Source organism: Pteronotus mesoamericanus, unplaced genomic scaffold, assembly GCF_021234165.1.
Source record: "Pteronotus mesoamericanus isolate MK-2021 breed Mesoamerican mustached bat unplaced genomic scaffold, CSHL_Meso_final scaffold_167, whole genome shotgun sequence".
NCBI lineage: Eukaryota > Metazoa > Chordata > Mammalia > Chiroptera > Mormoopidae > Pteronotus > Pteronotus mesoamericanus.
Genome location: NW_026555308.1, coordinates 26,138,025 through 26,161,440, shown reverse-complemented (window position 1 = coordinate 26,161,440; position 23,416 = coordinate 26,138,025). Strand labels below are relative to the sequence as shown.

General features: G+C 36.9%; 1 protein-coding gene across 1 annotated transcript in view; it reads left to right on the top strand.

The window, feature by feature from the left end:
• Window positions 1-837: 837 nt before the first annotated feature.
• Window positions 838-23,416, top strand: part of CCDC192 (coiled-coil domain containing 192) — a 211,154-nt gene continuing 188,575 nt past the window's right edge. Inside the window, exons 1-2 of the mRNA XM_054589870.1 lie at window positions 838-850; window positions 13,266-13,317. Coding sequence (XP_054445845.1) covers window positions 13,312-13,317 — 6 coding nt within the window. The 5' untranslated portion in view covers window positions 838-850; window positions 13,266-13,311. The remainder of the gene's footprint in view (window positions 851-13,265; window positions 13,318-23,416) is intronic.

Below are 23,416 nucleotides of genomic sequence, written 5' to 3'. Positions count from 1 at the left end.
AATAATAAATGGTTAGTGGACTCTGAAGAGTTCCCTGCCAGCAAAATTTGATATTTCTGTTAATATAAATAAATCACAATGATACTTTCTGAAAAAAATATTCAAATATAAGTCTCAAAAGATATGAAAAACCTTGAGAAAATATAATTTAGCTCTTAGGCAATCTTTAACATTTTATTTCTGAAGTTGTAAATTAACCAGGAAAAGAGTTTACTTTAATGAGAGGATGTGAATCCAGGAGAAGCCACGTTATCATCTCATTTGTGATTTTGATCTTTATGTCTTATAACTTCAACTAATGGTGTCAAATTGTTTGCTTCCTTTTTTTTTTTTTTTTTGTAAGCTGTGGAATTTTGATAATTCACTAAAACTCAATGTTTGATTTATGGCGGTTTGTTGTTGTTTTTAATGTCATTAGGTAAGTCAAGAGACAAATGAAAGCAGTTCCTGTAGGGGTAGTAAGAAACAACCTTCACTGGCAGGAGTTTTGTTTGGTTGCTGATCTGTTGCATCTGCTCTGTGTGAAATGACAGAAGGATTATTCAGGAAATTCAATATACCCACAGAGAGAAGCCAAACATGACAGCTTATTTTGGGAACCGTTCTATCATGTGGATACATTTGTTCTTGGAGCAGCCTCAGAAAGCATCCCTTTCATCTGTGTCTTGGTGAAAGGGACTGCTGATGTCTGCTACATAGAGAATGATTTTCCCTTGACAAAGTTGTCTTATTATAGTCAATGTTTTTCCCATTGTGAGGAAGATATTTTATTGTCAAATATTTGATAGTTGTCCATTTCCAGCAGCAGAGATTGAAAGATGGCTCCTGGAAGGCTGGGCACAGCTATTTGGTAAATTACACATAGTAAATCCTTACAATGATGTTTATAGCGTTTCCTTCTTGTAAATATGCTTCTGAAGAAGGAGGCATGGCAATGTTACTGCTATTTCTTTATATTTTTTATCTTTACAATAGTAGTATAGTTCACCAAAACTTATTTAATAACTAAAATTTAGAAATCAATTCAGAAGCTATTCTGTTTTTACTGGAACATTTAGACAAAAACTAATAATGGTATGTTAATTGTAGCTAAAAATTAAGAATGTTGTCTGCTAAAGTACTTATTCATGCTTTTCACCTTTCAGTCTCTTATTTTCTTTCTTTTACCTAAAATTTCTACCCAGTGTTGGGATTTACTGTTCATGTAACTTTTTTTGCTAATGCAAGTCAGGATGGCCAATATAATTCTTTTTAAATGATAAATGACAAATGTGATATATTCAAAATGGGTAGGTAGCTCTGTCTTATCAGTTTCTGGCACTTTGTACACTTACTGAATTGCTTTTAGATTCAGCAAGCATCTCACAAACCTTCTCACAAAATAATAAATAATAATCAACATCTTACCAGCACAAGCAATAATTCACTAGTTGAGATGCATTTGGTACATTGTGAACATTTTTTCCCCTGTGTGGTATAGGTTGGGTATTCGTAATTAACACTAAGAATACTGACAAAACCAGTTGCTTTGTAAAGTTGGTCTATTTAAAACATTTTTCCTTGTTTTTGACTTGCCACACATTATACCTCTCCAAGGTCAAATTTCTTCTCTTTTGCTTAGTTTGCAATTAATAACTCTTTTTCTTCCCTAAAATTAAAGCTACAAATACAACAGTTTTCAGTACTTTATAGTTGTTTCGGATTTACTGATTTTTTAAATAATCTCCATATATTGTCTATGAAGCAAATACTGCCCTGTGCTGAAATGGACAGATTCTAAGAAAAGTCTTTTCTCCACCAGGCTGATAGCTCAGAATGATTTATACTTCTAGAGTGGTGAACAAAATGTTTCCTGCATTGAACAAGTAAAGATGGGGCTGTTTGTCTTTCCTGCTTGTCATTACTTTTGACTCAACATTCATATCAAGTCCTAAAGTGTTTGTTGTTTTCTCACTGAAGGATAATGATGAAGATGTGACCTACAGGTTAAGGAAGTGACTTGCCAGACATGTTTAGACTTTGGTAGAGCTGAGAACTCTTCCTTGCTACTTAGTGGCCTGGCATGAGCACTCTTGTAAGGAAAATATGTGTACTTTTATCACACCTCTGTTCTCTCCTGTTATTGGTCCAATTCTGAATTTTCTAACCTTCCCTTCAATGTTCTGTGTACTTAGGAAGGACATAGAAACCTCTCATTATCCTTGTCCATCTGTGCAGACAACACACATAGTCACGCTTGCACTCAGTGCATAGCACAGTGCGTGGCACATAGTTAGCATTCAATCAAGGCAATAAATTCAATGACTGTTCGGAAAAACAGACAAATAACTACTCAAATGAACTATGCTGAAATCTGAAGAAAGATTTCAGTGAATTTTTGAACTGATCTAGATATTTTGTTTTCTAGATATTTTGGTTGCTAGTTCTATGATGGTAAAGATGAAGACTGAGCATTCTTTGCAATAGATTAAAATAGATGTTATTTTAAAGTGAAATATATAATGAGACATAGAAATATCAAAATAATTTCTAAGCTATAGCTACATGGTGATAGGTAATTTTACAAACATAATAAAATTATTGAGTACAAAGTATTTTAATGAAAATATTTATTCTGAAAATAAGTTATATATAAGCTACTACATAGTTACTATTCAGTCACTTCATAATTTTGACAAATACAGAGATTCTCAAGACTATACTTCAGATCAAATTTTTAAGTGTACTCACCTTTTCTTTAACTTACTTTTTCTCTTACTGATATGTCTCATTAAGAAAGAATAAAATACAAAAATAGACAAATAATTCATAGTAAATTAATGTTATTGAATATTTTCCCAGTCTAGATAATATGAAAAATATGTAAAGTACTTATATGGCAACACCTTATGTTAGGAAGATAAGATCACTATTACTTCTATCATAAAATAATCAAATAAGAAATACATATGCAAATTATATACAAGTTATATACACAAATGTACACCTGCATTGGATAGTGTTGGAGCCTCCCAAATATATTTTATCCTTTCCCAGTATGTGGTTGCAACATAATTTGAATGGATTTGATCCCACCTCCAGTTCTAAGGGCGGGTTCTGATGGATCCTTTTCCACTGCCGTAAGTGATTGATTTCAATGCGAGTGTATCTTTCAGATTTAAGTCAATCACTATTTCCCCAGGTGTAGTGGTCCAGCTACTTAGAATCACCCAATTAAAACAAAACATAGGACTTTTGTTCTAAGGTTATGGAAGACAACCCTCTTTCTCTATTTCTAGCCATGAACAAAGTCACCTGCAGCCTCAGCTACCACTGGCAGCCATTCTATCCCATGAGGAAAGCAAGCCTTCAGAAGAAGCCAACACTGTTGATAGAAGAATGGCAAGATAGAAAGATACAGTGTGTTGATAACATCATTGATTAACTTTGAAAAACCTTGAAACTTCTGGACCTTCTAGTCACATAAGTTAGCATTCCTTTATGATTAACTATCATGAGTTGCTTTTTTTTTTTTTTTTGTAACTTGTAACTGAAAGTATCTTTCACAGTACAATATCCATCAAAACATGTTTATCCATTTGGCCTTGAGCCATGAGAAAACCCTAGTAGAGAAGGTGACTTTACTGAGAAATGGCTTCTTAAGATTCTCTACCATCACCTTGCTTTTTCTTGCTTACTTGAGACTAGATTCTTTATTGGAATATTAAGAAAATTGTTAAAGAAATGAAAATATAATATTTGAATAATTACATTTAATTTTACAGCTAATGAATCTCTATGAAATTTTAATAGTGACATAAAGGGCATAGATTCTACAAGACTTAGAGTAGCAAAGCATAAGGAAAAAACATGAAGAATATTTTTAAAAAACATTTAAAATAGAAACAACCTAAATGAGAAATTTCTCAGTAGTGTACTAATATAACAATTATGTCTTGGAACAATGACTTTTTTTGAACTATGCCTATCTCCAATATCTTGCATTGTAATAGGCACATACATAATAATAAATGTTTTTAAATGAATGAATGATTTACTCTCAAGAGGTAAATAACTATGAGAACAACTAATCAATCATAGAAAAATCACAGATAGGTACTCAATAAGATACTACTAACATTTTAAAGAAAGCAGTGAATATAAGCAAAAGAATCAAGGAGGATTGTGGTATATGTTGAACAATTTAGCTTTGGGGGAAAAACCAACAATAATATAACAAATACAAGTGCATCAATTAGAGTCTTATTTGTTGGAAGCAATAGAAGTGAATTTTGGTTAAGAAAAGAAAAATGGTATTAATTGGCAGCATTTGGCAGCTCCTGAGATCAGCAGAGCTGCAGTCAAGGTTAGGGATGAGCAGAAACCAAGGCCATTGGAAAGACTAGGAAGCAGGGCTCATAACAGAAAATTCAGCTCAGGATGCAGTTACTTAATGGAGGTGACAAGGTAAAGGTTGAAGATGACTTAAATGAAAATCATTTCAGTGGAGACTAAGAATATTTGCTTGGAGAAGATTGAGGAAGAGATGGGGGGGGAAAGCAACTCTCTTGATGAGTTTTTCTGTGAAGGAAGCACAGAAAAAGACATGAGGTAGAGAGAATTTGTCTCTTATTGCAGCCACCTAGCATGTTTTTATGATGATGGCACTGAACCCCTGGCCAGAACACTCTTCTCTACAAATGTTCCCAGTCTGGTTCTTTCTCATCCTTCATGTCTTAGGTCTATGTTACCTCTTGATCCTAGCTGTATATCCTTGTTGTACTTTATGTACAGCACTCACCCCAGTCTGAAATTATATCCTATATTTGTTTGATTGCCTCAATGGACTCAAGTATGAAATTAAAAGAGTGGCAACTTGGTCTTGCTCACTGCTGTACCTATATCACCAGTATCTAAAAAAGTGCCTGTCATATAGCAGAACCTCAGTAAGTATTTTGTGGGATAAATGAATAAGCAAACAGATAACTAGAAATTCAACTGTTCCATTTCTTCTTTTTTCTCTTGTTTGAGAGCCAAAGTCTCAGGATCACGTTGCTAAAGAGCCAAGTTCAGATGTAATGCAGTCCTTTGTCTGGACAGGGTTTTTCCTTCCTTGAGTTATACAGGGTAGGGCAAAAGTAGGTTTACAGTTGTTCATATGGAAAATAATATAATAATTAAGAATAAACTCTGTGTTCCATGCACTCAAAACCATAAACCTACTTTTGCCTCACCCTGTATGATCAGGGCTGAGTGCATGAATTTATTGTCTCTTCAAAACCAAATACTAGCAGAGAGAGGCAATTCCCCCAAAGAACTCAGGATTTCCTATGCTCACTGTAGTGCAGAACTGTAAGGCGGGAGAAGCAATGTTTACTTCCTGCCATTAAAAATGCCATAAATAAAAAGTTTACATTTCTGCCCATCAATTACCAGCTTTCAATTTTATTCCTATGTTTCCCGAGGAAAGACTTCAGGATCTCGGGATAGGCAAGTCTCTCTGCTCACACAGATAAACATTCCCCTCCATTAAAACAAGCTGGAAGCCTGGAGATAATTAGACCCACTGTGTCAAGCAATCAGCATCACAGGGAAGAGGTCACAAAAAAAAACAATGACAAGACAGCTAGTTAATCCTCAAGAGAAACAGAAGGAAAGCCTCTGCAATCAGCTCAAAGGTGTTTTGGTTGCTGTAGTTCATGGACTGATCTGTACTAATTAGTATAATATTACTCTGGTTTCTGTCTCACCTTCACCCTCTTCTCTTGCCTTCCCCTAGCACAGACACACCCAGGATCCCAGACTTGGGTGTAATCCCCTTGCATCCATCACACTGAAAGCAAGTGAGCTTCCCTAGGTCAGTTCTGTAAAAGCAGTCACTTGTCTCTACAAGAGGGGCACCTATGAGGTACTTTTGTTTGCTATTATATATTTATTCTTTTTTATGCTTGAAATATGTTGTTAGAAGAGCCCGTTAGCAATCCAATAGATTTACTCTTTTTCCAATAGAACATTGATGGCTACTAGAATGATAAACTTAATAGAATGATCAGCTCCATAAGAACAGGGGCAGCGTCAATTTTGTTCATGTCTAGCACCATGCCTAGTACACATTGGGTTTTCAATAAACAGTTGGTAAATACATGCATAAACAATGGGAAGCGAGTGGGCAGATGAAGGCCACAGGGTTCTTTCATAAGTAAAGACTCTAAAGACCTCCACTGTGGCATTCTCTCCTCTCCTCTGCCACAGCACTTTATTGTAAATCTACTGTCTGTACTGTCTTGGACTTTCCCCAATACAGAAGAGCTGTATTTTCTCTTTTACCCTCCTTTCTAGCCTTACTGGTACTTAGCCATCTAAGTTTGATAAGGCATCCTGATAAATATTAGCATGAGATGATACAAAGTAAACATACTCCTTAAGCTTCCTCCTTGTTATATGCACATATATGATTTGTGATTCCAAGAAAAGATACATTTTTGACAAACATGAGGTAAGTTTTAAAATTGTACATAGTAGTCTAAAAGAGCCCTAATGAATGTACAGTTTTTTTTTAGTTTAAAACATGATTAATGGTGGAAATGCCAATAATGTGTATATATGCATTATGTATTTATTTCTAGAAGTTTTATTACAATATTCCTTGTATCCTTTTGGCTAAGAGGGAAAAATTTTAGTTGTTCTTAAAATTCAGTTCCAGTTTTTAAAATAAGGCCATTTGAATGACTTTCACTCATAAGTACTTTTTCTTAACTGAATCACAAAAGAACATTATTGTTAATTTTATTATTTAGCCTCCATAGGGCAAGAATTCTGTGGTCAAATATGTCTTCAATAAGCCTGCTAATTAGTTCACCACCTTCTTCTGAAATCCTTCCCCCACAGTATTCATTGAAGGAGATGTAACAATGGAAAAATCATTCCATTTTTCAAGGACTTTTTGAAAGTTTGTTTTTGTATCAGCCACGTCTCCTTACTTCCCTCTTTGATTAGTGAGATGTAAGATAAGACTAATAATCATTTTAAATAATTAGTGCCTACACTGCCTTTCACCAGCCATCACTGAGATGACCTTCCTTTCATAAATTGTTATGAACCAAATGCGTGGTGAATATCTAGACATTCCTCTAAAATGTACTAAAGAATAATCCACTCTGTGGCTGTTTCAATCAGATGGGCTAAGAGAACAGAACAGAATGTTAGAGCTGGAAGACATGGCAGAAACTGCTCAAGTAAGGCTTTTCCAAATAAGAACACTAAGGCACAGACAGGTGGGCTGACTTTCTGAACACTACGTGGGCTGCTAACTAGATGCAACACCAACACTGCAGTCCTTGTCTTTCTGCATCTACCTAGTTAGTGATTGTTTCCAGCCAGGTATCAACTGCTCAAAGTTCATAACTTTACTCATAGGATTGTTTTATCAAGGGGGTGGGTGACTTGAAGTTCTTTTGGAAAAGTAAATGCTAACTACACTCTTTAATTGATCCCTTCTAACTATTCCCACTATTATTGCGGTTATTTGTTCTATATGCTCTATCCCTAGGAACAAATTCAGTGATTTAAAAAATTGCTCTCAAATCAACCTAATTTATTTAAGGATGGGCTGTGTGATTAGGTTTGGGTGCGCCCAGGATATAAGGGATCAAAACCCAGGAGTGATTTTCATCTACACACTGCAGAGTTCCTGCATGTACTTCCTGCCAGATCAGGAAGTGAACACAGACAGCCTTGGGCCCACAAATGTGTCCGGGGAGAGATGGAGCATCTGGCTGGGAGAAAATGGCTGCTGTCTCCAGAGAGGCAACAGGGAAGAAGCCCTGGCTGCAGATGAGTTGTGACAGTGAGCAGCACTCCCGCTAATCGGGCACAACTGATCACCTCTGCAACACTGTGCCAAGAAAGAAGTCTTAGTTAGGACTTAGCCAGGTGGAGTTTTCTGTCTTGGGTGTATGGGCCCCAGGGAAAGATCATCACAGCTGGGGATCCGTGGCAAAAACCACTGTTAGGCTTTAATCCAGTCCGTATGCACCTGTCTTGGACAAGTAATGTGACTATTTCCTTAGCACTGGTTCTGGATATAACATGCAAAGGTTTGAGCACAAAACCAATGCTTCTGGCCCACTTTGAATGCCTCTTCCAGAAATAATGAATATGCAGTACTCCTTATCTATACTCATACCTATGTCTGATTTGTGAGGGGTTCCTGTGGTTTCGTAATTGGGATTTTTTTCTTAGGGAAGTTAACTGTCTTTTCCACAGCCATTGTGGTCGCCTAGCAACATAGGACAGCAGCTCACTAAAGAGATTCTAAAACTCTAAGGAGTGGGAAAGTTGATGTCTGTCGCATAGGCAGGGTTTCCCAGTTGTTCTGAGTTGAGATGGGACAGTGTTATGGCAGGAAATCTGTGGCCCCAGCGCCTGAAACCCCAGAGAGAAGCAGGTGAGTCCACAGATCCTCCTTTCACAAAAGAATTCGTGGAAATTTTTAGACAAAGTAGCCTTTGTTCAGCACTTCAAGGAGAACTTTTCTGTAAAATCTGGGGGGAAACATCAGAGACTTTTCATCCTTTCCTGGAATACGCTGTCTTCCCAGATCACAGGGCAGGACCTGAGCACATAGCAGGTGTTCAACAAATATTTGTTAAGTGAATAAGCTGTCTCTCACTTGCTCTTCTCAAAATCACAACCTTACCCCAACCACTCTACTGGTGTGGGGAGGGGCGTGTGGGGGAGAGAGAAGGGGGTAGCTGAGTCAGGCCTTTTTAAGAGCCCCTGTGAGGAAATGTTACCTTCCCTGATCTCTCATCAAGAGACGCCCTCAGAAGAAGACCAGCCGTGCCAATACTCCCCAAATAAAAATCTAAACAACTCTAGCTCCAAATATGGAAGCACAGTTAACCTTTATAATTAATCTATGATTAACCACCAGAAAATTTTCATGTTGGCATAATACTCATTTCCCCTCCAAATTTTGGAAACACCTTCCATTTAGAATTTTCTCATAAACCTTGGATGACACCTGGATCCTGGGGGCGGGGGTGTGTGTGTGTGTGATATGTTCACATGTGTGATATGTTCACATGTAACCATAGTTCTGCTTTGCTAAGCTTTAAAGGACATTATTCATTGCACAAAATGTATGGGCCTAGTTTTCATTTGCTTTTAAGCTTGGGTCTGTGGTCTGTGGGTGATGTGGGAGATTCACAAATCATCCCCAATTTTATGTGAAATGTTGTTGCCATGTGCAAAAGAGCCCATGAACCTCAAAAAATTAACAAGCTTTGGGTGGGAGAAAATTTTGTCTGTTAAAGAAAACAAAATTTAGCAAACACTTACTTTCTTTAAATTTCCCTGAACACAGCACCTAAAGAGATAATATGTCAATGTCCTGATAATTGGAGAGGTGAACATCATGGTTCCAAATGGAAGAAAAATACCTTGTGATTAAAAACTTTGAAATGAATAGCCCAGTGTACAACCAGCAGGGAAGCCAAGTGGAAAGTGGGACTTTGCTCTCACTTCAAATTATCATTGGTGTCTTTGTTTTCCGGGTATATGGAGTTCAGTGTTCTATGCAAGGAGAGAGCAGGGTTATGAGGTAGGAGACAGAGGACCTGCTACCTTGGTTAACCTTTAGGTGGGTTCAGTTTGGCTCCTTCACTCCTAGGCAGGAATAAACTGGTCCCATTATCTTCTTGCCTGCTCTACTTTCTTTCCTTCTTCCTCTCTCTGCATGCCCTTGAAACAGGCCTTCTCCATAGTTCATATAAACCAAATGAGAACTTGCTCCTATGCTGTCTAAGGGAGCATAGGCCTGGGATTCAATTAACCTAGGGAGTAAAAAACATTTTCTTGGGAAATTCTTTCCTATAAAAGTTGGGTTGTCAGTAGTTGTAATTTCTAAATTTTATTAAAATCATTTATTCACATGGACTAATTGGTAACTGAGTACCACTTCAATCCAGCATTAAAAACATAAGATAAAAAGTTCAGAGAACAGATAGAAAGATTTCACTTCAAAGGAAGGAGATGTTTATGTTCTTGTCAAGCACAGAGGAAAAAAATAACTACAAGGCTTGCTGGTATGTCATGTTATTATACCTTGCTGATAAAAATTTAAACAATTTTGTTGTTTTCCCATGAACCCTGAAGAAAAAGTTGCAATAAAACAAAAAGCTTCATAAATACATTTGTTCTAATTTGTTTTTGCTCAGTCTAATAGGCTTTATAAAGCTGTTTTTTTCCCCTTAATTATGGTACAACATGACCTGTATTGTGTACGCTGGGTTGCTATGGATATTCTGAGGCCATGACTCATGACCTTTAAATATTTTTGTCAGGCAGCCAAAACTCCCTCACTTTTAAATCAGTAGTTTTGTTTCAGGCATTGATAAAAGAAGGTGGTTTTTGTAGTTTTTGCTTGTATATTTGTGGCATATCTGAATATGTACATAGGGGTATTGTATTCACAATGTTTTGTTTTGCTTAATTTTGTGACAGAATGTAATTTCTTGTGTGGCATGTCATTGGTGGCTAAAAAAATAAATAAGAGAGACTCCTTATAGTCCTATGAGAGTGTCACTGAGAAACACAAAATCATAGGTGGACAAATAATTATATATATCGGGAAATGTAATAAGGGATATAAAGGGCAGGTATCCAAAAATTACAGAGGCAAGAAGTACTTCTGATTGGTAGGATCAAAGAGGCAGCATTTGAGTCATAGCATGAGAGATGGGAAAGGTTTTGACAAGCAGAGAAGGGAGCATGAGCATTCTAGTCAGAAAAAAAAGATATCCTTTTTAAGAAAAGGATAAACACACACTCTGGAAATACTGAGTAGAGTGAAAATGTTAGTTTTGTGAGATGCTCTGAGAGAAAATAAAATTAGTCAGAAGGTAAGAGGGGCCAGACTATAAAGGTCATTCCATTCACTGTATTGCCCAGGAAGAACTGTGATAACCAAAAGGTTGTTTTCCATTTCATGATAAAGACTTACTGTCGAATAGAAAGCACAGAAATACTGGGTTTTATTGATTTAGGTATGATGCAAGAAAAGCAATTAAACCTCTCAGAACCCCGGTGTGTCTTTCCACTAAGTGGGAATTTCATTAATTGTGTTCAGTAGTCACTGATTACTTTGTGAACATTTTTAAATGAATTTCAGTTTTTTTGAAAAGTGTGATGAATGGAGAGAAATATGGAAATAAAATAATACATTTGTTAGGGAGATAGTAGGATAGAAAATAATAAAAGGACCCCTGAATTATAAAGCAAGACTTACTGGTCTTACAGTAGACAGTAGACAGCTGGCAACAGTAGAATGAGACTCATTAAGATTTGAGGTTTATTAAATCATCCATTTATACATTAATTCATTCAACAAATATTTGTTGATCTTCCCAGCCTTCATCAAGATGCAAAGGATAAAGTAACAAAAATAATAACAGAAAGATTTTCTGTCTTCAAGTTCACATTTTCAGTAGACCAGAGACATAATAAATGTAATAAACAAATTATATAGTGTGTGTAAAGGCTGTAAGTATTTCATAGAAAAATAAGCAAGGTGATGAGGATGAATAGGTGAGAGGGAGTTCAATTTTCAGTGAGGTGCATTTGGTAGGCCTCACTGAGAAAGTGATATTTGAGCGAACAGGAAGGAAGTGGGAAAAAATCAGTGGGCCAGTGTGGAGACAGTATTTCTGGCAGAGGGACTTGAGATGGGAGTCTCTGTGAGGTGGTTGGAAAAGAGTGAGGAGGCCAGTGTGACTTGGAGAGGGGGGATTCAGAAGAAGAATATGCCATGAATTCAGAGATGGAGTTGCAAGGGGGAGGGTCCGGAGGGACGGGAGGGAGCCCTGCGGTGGAAGGGAAGGGTGAACGGCACAGACATTGGTAGGACCTTGTAAGCCATTATGGGAACTTTGGATTTTATTCTGAGTGACATGAGATCTCTCTTTGGAGGATTTTGAGCATTGGAATGCAATGATTTTTCTTATGATTGATGTATTGAAAACAGAATGTAGGGGCGAAGGTAGAAGCAGCTATTTAGGAGATTAATGCAACAATTCAGGCAAGAGCTGATGGATGGCAGCTTGTTAACACCCTTGTTAACATTGAAGTTGGGGAGAGCGATCAGCTACTAGACATATTTTGATGGAGAACCAAAAATTCCCTGATGGATTGGATATGGGTTCTGAGACAAAAACAGGAGTCCAGGTGTTAGCCTGAGCAATGGCATCATCAACTGAGATGGAGAAGACTGTAAGTCGAGAAGATTTTGGAGTGGGAATCAGGAACTGGGTTTTGGAAATGTTAAAATTAAGATATCTATTGTTATCTCAGAAATAAGGTAAGAGATGTCATGAAGGCAATTGAATGAGTGAATCTGGAATTCACAGAAGAAGGCTTGCCTAAAGATATCTGTTCCGGAGTGATCAGCATATTGATGATATTTAAAACCAAGAGGTTGAATGAGATCACCCAGTGAGTGAAAGTGACTAGAGAACAGAGGAAGCCCTGGAGCCTGCCAACCCTGAATGCTCAGGGAGATGGGAAAGGGCCATCAAAGGAGACTGAGGAGCAGCAACCGGCACAGGAAAGAAATCTGGGAGCTTAGGATGTCCTGGAGCCAAGCAAAGACAGAAGGAGGGAGTGATGGAGTGATGAACAGTGCAATTTCTGTGGATTGCTAACTGTGACAATCTGAATGAAGTGGCTTTAACAAACATTAGGAGAAAAGGAAATGGAAACAGTGAGCATACAGTTTTTATAAAGGGGGTGGGAGTAATGAAGCAGAAACTAAAGGGTTAAGAGGGTTCAAGAAGCAAAACTCAACAGCAAGTTTAGAAACTATTGCAAATGATCCAAGAGGGAGAGGGAGGAAAGAAAGGGGGAAATTTATTAAGACACAGTGTAGGAGACAAAGAATTCCTCAAGTCTGCTGTTTCATGGAATGATGTGCCTCCCTCCCTCCACTTCTTTTTTTAGTGGAAATAAGAGATTTTGCAGGTTTACAGAACAGATTGTACTGTTCAGACTGCTTATTCTCAAGAGAACCTTTAAAGACTATTTTATCTTCTTTGAGTACAGTTTACATTCCATACTTTTGATTTCCTTTGGAAATGTTCAAAAATTGACATTTGGAGGAAATACTTTAGGAGATTTATGTTCGATGTTCCATTATAAAAATCTATTTTATGGGGGGTGTGTATGTGTGTGTATGAGTGTGTAAGCTTCTGAAATAAAACGTTAGAATTTTAACTCTTATTTTATTTCAGCATCTCATCTGGAAGTTCAGAGTCACATACACAACAAAGAAACAAAATGCTGGTAAGAAATAAAGTTTGTATAAATTATTTTTGAAAAAAAGTTAAAGTTAATGCAACTGTAACTTATTAAATTACTGTTGGAATTTTCCTAATACCTTTCATTTTTTACATTTTACTAAGTAAAGATTTTAAAGATAAAACATGGAATGTTCTTGCTCAAGAAAAATGATGTAAAGTTGGTGGGCAGAGTGCCAGCTAAGGGTGTCACTGGGCAGCAGAGAAGTTAGGCATGGTGTGGTGTGGCCTCACCCATATTCACTTGCTCTCTGTGGCTCCATTTTATCATAGATACCCTGGGTTACTTCAAAATACTCTCTGTGTATGAGGAAACCCTGGAATTCAGACATGATACAGATTTGGTAAATTACATTATTTGGTTATTTAGATTTGAGTTTAAATCACAGTCTATTCCAGATATTTCCAGTTCATGGTCTTTCAGGTCAGCTGATGACACACCCAGCTCTGCCTTCTGAGGCCTTCTCGCTTCCATGAGCTCTGTTATGCTCTAGAAAGCAGAGTCCTTTCTACCTGTGCCTCATCTGGTCAGTCCTTAGGCCTCAGATAACAATTCTGTAAGTTGTCAATAATAGTTGAAGCTGAGTGATCATTACGTAGGGTATCATTATACTAGTTTTTTACTTTTATGTAAGTTAGAGAATTTCCTTTTAAAAAAAAAAAAAAAGGTATCTGTATACCCAGAATTCAGATTTAGTAAGGATCCCCTAGACTCCATCCAGAGACATTTCTGAAACAATCCTTTCAGCTCTAACGTAGAGGCAGCATGATATAGAATGATTGCAGGACTAGGAGTTAGGTTCAAATTAACCACCTCCAAGCTGTCGTGATAACCAAGTTAGTAAAAGTCTCTGAGCCTATTTTTCATCCACTGAATGAGGATGATGAAACTTTACTAATCTACAGGCATATCTTAGAGATACTGCAGTTTTGGTTCCAGGCCACCAATACAATAATGTGAGTCACATGAATTTTTTGGTGTCCCCGTGCTTGTAAAAGTTATGTTTACACTATACTATAGCCTATTAAGTACTGAAAAGCACTATGTCTTAAAAATGTATATAACCTAATTAAAAATATATTATTGCTAAAAAATTCCAGACATTATCTGAGCTTTTGGTGAATTTAATACTTTTGCTGGTGGAGGGTCTTGCCTTGATGTTGAAGGCTGATCAAGGGTGGTTGCTGAAAGTCGGGGAGGCGTGGCAATTCTTAAAATAAGACAACAATCAAGTTTCCCACATCAATTGATTCATATTTTTTTAATTACATTTTATTGATTATGCTATTACAGTTGTCCCAATTTTACCCCTTGTCCCTCACCACCAAGCACCCCGTGCTCCATCAGGCAATCACTACACCATTGTTCATATCCATGGGTCATGCATACAGGTTCTTGGGCTACTCTATGTCCTGTACTGTACATTCTACGGCTATTCTGTAACTATCTATTTGTATTTCTTAATCCTCTCACCCACCTCCCACCTGGCAGCCATCAAAATGTTCTCTGTATCCATCATTCTGTCCCTTCTTGTTGTTTACTTTGTTTTTTAGATAAAATTTTTGATAGATATGTATTTAACGACATTTATTGTTTCTGGTTTTGATCTTCTTTTTCTTAAATAAGTCCACTTAACATTTCATATAATAATGGTTTAGTGATGACGAACTCCTCTAGTTTTTTCTTGTCAGGGAAGTCTTTATCTGCCTTTCGAGTCTAAATGACATCTTTGCTGGGTGGAGCAATCTTGGCTGTTGGTCCCTGCTTTTCATGACTTTGAATATGTCTTGCCAATCCCTTTTAGCCTGCAAAATTTCTTTTGAGAAATCAGCTGACAGTCTTATGGGAAATCCCCTGTAAGTAACTAACTCTTTTTCTCTTGCTGCTTTTAAGATTCTCTCCTTGTCTTTGACCTTTGGAATTGTTTTTCAATATTTTTTAATTAATTTATTTATTTTTTCAAAACATTTGTCTCCGCCTTCCCCCCACCACTTTCCCCTGTCCCCCTCCCCCCGCCCTCCTTTAATCTTTCTCCACTTTGGCTTTGTCCATGAGTCCTTGCTATATGTTCCTTGACTTTCCACTTCCCTTCCTTTTCCCCCACCCACCCCTCCCTCCTTCCCTCTTGTCTCTGTTGGTTTCTTTTTTCTTTTTTTCAGTGTTGCTGATTTTATTTTCCTTGCATCTTTGTTTTGTTGGTTAGGTTCCACTTATAGGTGAGATCATATGGTATTTGTCTTTCGCCTCCTGGCTTATTTCGCTTAGCATAATGCTCTCTGGTTCCACCTATGCTGTCACGAAGGGTAGTTGTTCTTTTTTTCTTTCTGCTACGTAGTATTTCATTGTGTAAAATGTACCATAGTTTTTTGATCCAATCTTCTACTGATGGGCATTTAGGTTGCTTCCAGCACTTGGCTATTATAAATTGTGCTGCTATGAACATTGGGGTGCATAGGTTCTTTTGTATTGGCGTTTTGGGATTCTTAGGGTATAGTCCCCACAGGGACTCTTAGGGTATATTCCCCTAATCACTGGATCAAAAGGCATTTGCATTTTCAGCTTTTTGATAAAATTCCACACTGCTTTCCACAGTGGCTGCACCAGTCTGCATTCCCACCAACAGTGGACTAGGGTTCCCTTTTCTCCACAGCCTCGCCAGCACCTGTTGTTTGTTTGTTGATCTGTTTATGACGGCCATTCTGACCGGTGTGATGTGGTATCTCATTATGGTTTTGATCTGTATTTCTCTGATGGCTAGTGATGCCAATCATCCTTTCAGATGTCTCTGGGCCCTTTGTCTCTTCCTTGGAAAAGTGTCTGCCCAGGTCCTTTGCCCATTTTTTGATTGGATCATTTGTCTTCTTGGAGTGGAGTCATGTGAGTTCTTTATATATTTTGGAGATCAAACCTCTATCTGATGTATCGTTAGCAAATATATTTTCCCATAGGGTTGGCTCCCTTTTCATTTTGCTGATGTTTTCTTCAGCTGTGCAGAAGCTTCTTATTTTGATGAGGTCCCACTTGTTTATTCTTTCCTTTATGTCCCTTGCTTTAGGAGACATATCAGTGAAAAAATTGCTGTGTGGGATAGCTGAGAGTTTCCTGCCTATGTTCTCCTCTAGGACTTTGATGGTGTTGCGACTTATATTTAAGTCTTTTATCCATCTTGAGTATGAGTTTTGTGTATGGTGTCAGCTGAAGATCCAATTTCAATTTTTTGCATGTAGCTGCCCAGCTCTCCCAACACCATTCATTGAAGAGGCTGTTATTGCTCCACTTTATGCTTTTGCCCCTTTTGTCAAATATTAGTTACCCATATAGACCTGGGCTTATTTCTGGGCTTTCTAGTCTGTTCCACTGGTCTATGGGTCTGTTCTTGTGCCAGTACCAGATTGTTTTGAGTATAGTGACTTTGTCATATAGTTTGATGTCCAGTATTGTGATCCCTCCTACTTTGTTTTTCTTTCTCAAAATTGCTGCGGCTATTCAGGGTCGTTTATGGTTCCATATAAATTTTTGAAATGTCTGTTCTACTTCTGTGAAATATGTCATTGGTATTTTAATAGGGACTGCATTGAATCTATAAATTGCTTTGAGTAGTATAGACATTTTGATGATATTAATTCTTCCAATCCATGAGTATGGTATATGCTTCCATTTATTTGTGTCTTCCTTAATTTCTTTTTTCACTGTTGTATAGTTTTCTGCGTACAGGTCTTTTACCTCCTTGGTTATGTTTATTCCTAGGTACTTTATTTTTCTTGTTGCTATATCGAACGGTATTTTTTTTTTCTGATTTCTTCTTCTATTTCATTGCTGGTTTACAAAAATGTCTTTGATTTCTGAATATTGACTTTGTATCCCACTGTTTTGCCAAATTCACTTATTAGGTTGAGTAGTTTTTTGGTGGAGTCTACAGATTCATATTTTTATGAAGGATTTCTCTGTAGCATGTGATGCTGTTTCATCACATTTTACCCATTCTAGAATTTTTTTCAAAATTGGAGTCAATCCTCTCAAACTTGTTTCTGCTTTATCGACTAAGTTTATGTAACATTCTAAATCCTCTGTCATTTCAATAATCTTCCAAGCACCTTTGTTCATGCATAAGAAGCAACTCTTTGGTTAAAGTTTTATCACGAGATTGCAGCAATTTAGTCACATCGCCAGGCTCCACTTCTAATTCTGGTTCTCTTGCTGGTTCCACCACATCTGCAGTTATTTCTCCACTGAAGTTGTTTCTCCACAGTGGAGAATCCCTCAAAGTCATCCATGAGGGTTGGAATCAACTTCTTCTAAACTTCTGGTAATGTTGATGTTTTGATCTCTTCCCGTGAACCATGAGTGTTCTTAATGGCATCTAAAATGGTGACTTATTTCCAGGTTTTCAATTTACTTGGATCTACCAGAGGAATCACTGTCTATAGTAATGATAGCCCTATGGAATGGAGTTTTTAAATAATAAGACTTGAAAGTAAAAACTACTTCTGATCCATGGGCTGCAGAATAAATGCCATGCTAGGAGGCATGAAAACAACACTAATCTTGTTGTACATCTCCATCAGAGCTCTTGGGTGGCCAGGCACATTGTCAATGAGCAGTAATATTTTGAAAGACATTTTTTTCTAAGCCATAGGTCTCGAAGTAGGCTTAAAATATTCAGTAAACCATGTTGTAAACAGATGTGCTGTCATTCAGGCTTTGTTGTTCCATTTACAAAACATAGGTAGAGTAGATTTAGCATAATTCTTAAGGGCCCCAGGATATTTGGAATGACAAATGAGCACTGGCTTCAACTTTATATTCCCAGCTGTATTATCCTTTAACATGAGAGTCGGACCATTCTTTGAAGCTTTGAGTATTGACTTCTCTCTAGCTATGGAAGTCCTAGATGGCATCTTCTAATATAAGGTTGTTTGTCCACATTGATAGTCTGTTGTTTTTCTTGGACAGATCTGGATAACTTGCTGCAGCTTCTATATCAGCATTTGTTGCTTCACCTTCCACTTACTGTTATGGTGATGGCTTCTTTCCTTCAACCTCATGAACCAAACTCTGCTAGCTTCAAACTGTTCTTCTGCAGCTTCCTCACCTATCTCAGCCTTCATAGAATTTAAAAGAGTTGAGACGTTGCTCTGGATTAGGTTTTCACTTAAGGGAATATTGTGGCTGGTTTAATCTTCTACGCAGACCATGAAAACTTTCTCTATATCAGCAGTAAAGCTGTCTCGCTGTCTTATGATCCATGTGTAGTCACTGGAGTAGCACTTTTAATTTCCTTCAGGAACTTTTCCATTGCATTCACAAGCTGGCTAATCATTTGTCACGAGAGGCCTATCTTTTGGCCTTTCTCAGCCTTTGACATTTCTCAGCTTTTGACATGCCTTCCTCACTGAGTTATTTCTGGCTTTTGATTTAAAGTGAGAGACATGTGACTCTTCCTTTTGCTTGAACACTTAACCATTGCAGGGTTATTAATTGGCCTAATTTTAATATTGTTGTATCTCAGTGATAAAGAGGCCATAGGAGACAGAAAGAGATGGGGGAATGGGGTGGGCTGACGGAGCAGTCAGAACACACACAGCATTTATTACTTCAGAAGCCATCTTCTATGAGGGCTGTTTGGGGTAACTCAAAATAATTAGAATGGTAGCATCAAAGATCACTGATCACAGATCACCATAAAAATATAATACTAACAGGACAGTTGGAAATATTGTAAGGATTACCAAAATGTGACACAGAGACAGAGTGAACAAACGCTGATGAAAAAAATCACACTGACAGACATGCTTGATGCAAGGTTGCTGCAGACTTTCAATTTGTAAAAAATGCATTATCTGCAAAGCTCAACAAAGCAAAGTACAGTAAGATGAGATATGCCTGTATCTCAAACGAGATATATGGCATGTGAAAATCTACAAGTGTACTTGTAAAGGAGTACAGGAGTATAGTTCTTGGAAATCTATAGCATTCAAGTGGGCTCTCCCATGGACCAAGGGACCTTGCTCTTTGAATACTCTTGTATTCAGCAGTTCTGCTCTCCCATCCCACCCCAGCATCTCCAGCATCCCCAGAAAAGAACAATTGATCCAGTGATGTGTATACCCAGAACCTCACTTCTGAACCATTATTTTATTCATAAAATGGTAACACCTCTTTTCAGAGTGTTATTCATTTACTCTGGCCCCAGACAGAATGGATATAACTCTCAAATCCACAGTAATTTTCAGGAGAAGAGCTTTTGTAAAATAAATATGGCAACTTAGATTGGTAAAACCTGACTTTAGTTAAAAATTTGTTTTCTAGTTCTAGGGCTAGTTTAATCTTATATTGCTTTTATTTTTCAGTTAGCAAAAGAAAACCTAAAAATGAGCTTTGTATTTTATATAATGGAACTATTTATGATTCCATAGCTTAAAGAAGGAGTATCCCTTACTATATAAAAACATTTATCTCTTTTTGGTTAGAACCCTTGGGTTAGCAGTTGAATTGGAGTTTAAGAAATGGGAGACTTTAGCTCTCCCATCTCTGTTCATTGCCTTTTCCTATAACAATGTTAATCAATTAGCACCCTGGAGGTAACCCTCTCACTGAGAAAGATCAGGTGCCAATTAGTACCACATTTAGGTTTTATGCCTAAGGCTACCAATTATCTTCCTGGAGTTTAGAATCTATCTCCTTTCAATTTATATTTAACATAGTTGAGAGCCCTGGGGCTTGAAGTACCTGGTTCCACTTTGGTTACTGTATTTTTATATTTCTAGAAGAATACATTTAGCTGGAGGGGGTTAGGATTCGAGACCTCAAGGCCATAAGATATCCACAATTAGTGCTGCCTCCTCACCCCACAATCTCCTCTGAATCTTGGAACTCATAGAATGACCACTCAGCAGATCCTATTCTGGTCTGTACCATGAGGAACCAAATTGCAGTTGGATCTCAGGTGCCCCTTTTAAAAACCTCTCGTTAGCTTTGGTAGAGAGGATGGAGATGAAGGGTGAAGTTTGCTCCATGCTGTGAAGAAGTCTTGACTGTCCAAGCAGAATAAAACTTGCTCTACCTTTGTGCCACCACTATCTGGAAACCATGGTTCCTTATTATCCTTTTCATCACTGGTCTCTGAATACCATTCTAACTTTTGGACTCCACTGGTAAACTGCATTCTTAGAATGAAGGCTGACCTTTCTTCATCTCTATGTTCCTGGGACAAAGTTACTGATACTAAAACAGAGCTGGAACAAATAGAACAAATAGAAATAGAACAAATGGGCAGAGCTCCATGCATAGCACTAGGTGACTGACAGATGCCATCTCTCTGAATCCTTACAGCAACAAACAGGGGTAGTTTCCAGAATCATCACTATTATATTGTTACTTTTTTCATAATTATTATTTACATGTTAGAAATTAAGAAATCGAGATACAGGGAAGTTGAGGGAGATACCAGCTGTTGACTGATCAATGGATATGTGTTCACTATACAGTAGGAATATCATGGGATAATCCTGTGAGAGTTAGTTTATTTATTTTCACTTCTCTCTTGCCAGGTTGTGCCTGGAGATTATTCCTTTGGGCTTGTTGAAAGATTAGAATGTTATTTGAACTGTTATCTTTGCACCATTTTAACATCCTCTGACAGAAAACAGCCAGTGCATATAAGTCATCTCATTTGAAACTGTATAGGAAATAAAAATTTTATTGCAAGGAGACTTGACATGAACCGGATACCTGGCTCAGGCTGTCTCCCCCTGAACTATTCTTGAGAAGTGGGACACGTAGAAATGAACAATGGAAAACATATAATATCATTGGTCATGTGGACCGGCATCAAAAGTGAGAATGTGGGTATGAGTTCATTAACATTAGAATATGTAGAAAGAACTTCACTCATTGTACAAAACTAAGCTTACTATAACACCTCACTGAGACATTTAGCTTTCAAGTTGTAATTTAGTGGTGACTTCATTTAAAAAATCATTAAGTGCCAAAGATATTAAAGCATTTTTTAATTTTTAATTTGTAAGTCAAATTCATAGCACATTATTTAGGAAGCCAGCTTTACAAAATGGCTTTAAAGTAGCTAAAAGATTTTACACTTGATAAACTGGGAAAGACAAGTAATGCCTTACATTGTATCGAATTTTATAAATTCTGTTCTTCTATTTTGGACTTAGTGTAATACAGCATTATTTTTTCAGAAAGCATGTATTTGATAATATTTCTGATCGTTTTAAATTTTAACATTCTAAAATGGCTTTTGGAAGATCCCTCCCTTTGATAAGTAAACTTTCAAATCTTTAATGAATCATATTATTATCATTTGTGCTTTCAATTGAACATTTTAAGTGATTTAATGAAGACATTCCTATTCATACTTAAAAATGAGATTAATATAGAATTGTATTTTTTTATTGAATTTATTGGGATGACATTGGTTAATAAAATTACATCCATTTCAGGTGTACAATTCTATAACACTTTATAGGTATATTGGATTAAACAAAATATTAAAAATATAAAATCACTTATAAGCACAGATAACAGTGTGGTGGTTACCAGAGGGAAAGAGGGGCGGGAGAGGTAGAAGAGGGTAAACGGGGGATAAATGGTGATGGAAGGAGACTAGACTTGGGGTCATAGAGCTGTATTTATATATATTTAAATATAAATATTTGTTGCTATTCCAGGATATAAGTTATTTACTTATTTTTTGCTACTCTAGCAGGTAGGGAATATCTCAAAACTTTTTGTTTTGGATCTTTTTCTTGTCTTCTTTTTATTCTTTCTTTCTCTCCTTCTTTCTCCCTCTCTTCTTTCCCTCTTTTCCTTTTCTTCCTTCCTCCCTCCCTCCCCTCTCCTTCTCCTTTACTGAAGCATACGTGACAAATTTAAAGTGTACAAGTTCATGAGCTTTGACATATGTATTCATGCTTGAAACCATCACCACAGTCAAGATATGAAACTATCCTTCACCCCACAAAGGCTTCATGCTCCTTTGTAATCCTTTTCACTGACTTCTTCCCACCTGCCTACACCTAATTTCCAAGGAAGCACTGATCTGCTTCATGTCACTACATTTTATTTTCCATGTCCTTTGAGCTTTATATAAAGAGTCATACAGTATATATCCCTTTTACTGGCTTTAACTCAGCAAAATTATTTTTACATCCATCTGTGTTTTAGTGTGTATCAAGAATTCATTTTTATTGCTGAATAGTATCCTATTGTATTAAAAGTTCCTGTTGATTTGTCCCTCCATCTATTGACTGACAGTCAGGATATTTCTAGTTTTTGACTCACAAACAAAACTGCTGTAAACATTTACATACAAGTCTTTGTATAGACATATGCTTTCTTTTCTTTTGGGTAAATACCTAAGAGTAAAATGGTTGAATTATGATAGGTAAACATTTAAGTTTCTTAAGAAGAGTTGAAATTCCAAAGTTGTATCACCAGTACTATATGGAGGTTTTAGTTAAATCAACATTGTCTCCAACCCTGGTTAGCCTTTTAAATTTTAGCTGTTCCAATAGGTATAGTAGTATTTCACTGTGGTTTTAATTTAAATTTCTTCCATAGTTAATGGTGGTGACTACCTCTCTGTGTGCTTATTTGCCATCATTATATATGAATTGGTGAAGTAGCCATTGAAATCATTTGTCCATTTTTAAGTTATATTATTTGTTTCTTATTATTTGGTTTTGAGGGTTCTTTATACTTGTATAGTCCAGATACAAGTAAAATTTTTAATGTGTTTTGCAAGAAGTATTTTCTCCAGTCTGTGATTATTCTGTTCATTTTCTTAACAGTGTCTTTAGGAGCAGAAGTTATTAATTTTGATGAAGTCTAATTTATCAATTTATATTTTCATGGATCATGATTTTGGTGTCTCAAGACATTTTATGATTTTGGTGTGCCCAAGATCACAAATATTTTCTCCTAAGTTTTCTTTTAGAAATTTTATAGCTGGAGGATTTATATTTAGATCTATTATTTATTCTGAGTTCATTTGTGTTGATGATGACTTACAGCTGAGTTTCCAGGAATTTCCCTTACCAAAGAAAATCCATTGTCCCAAAGT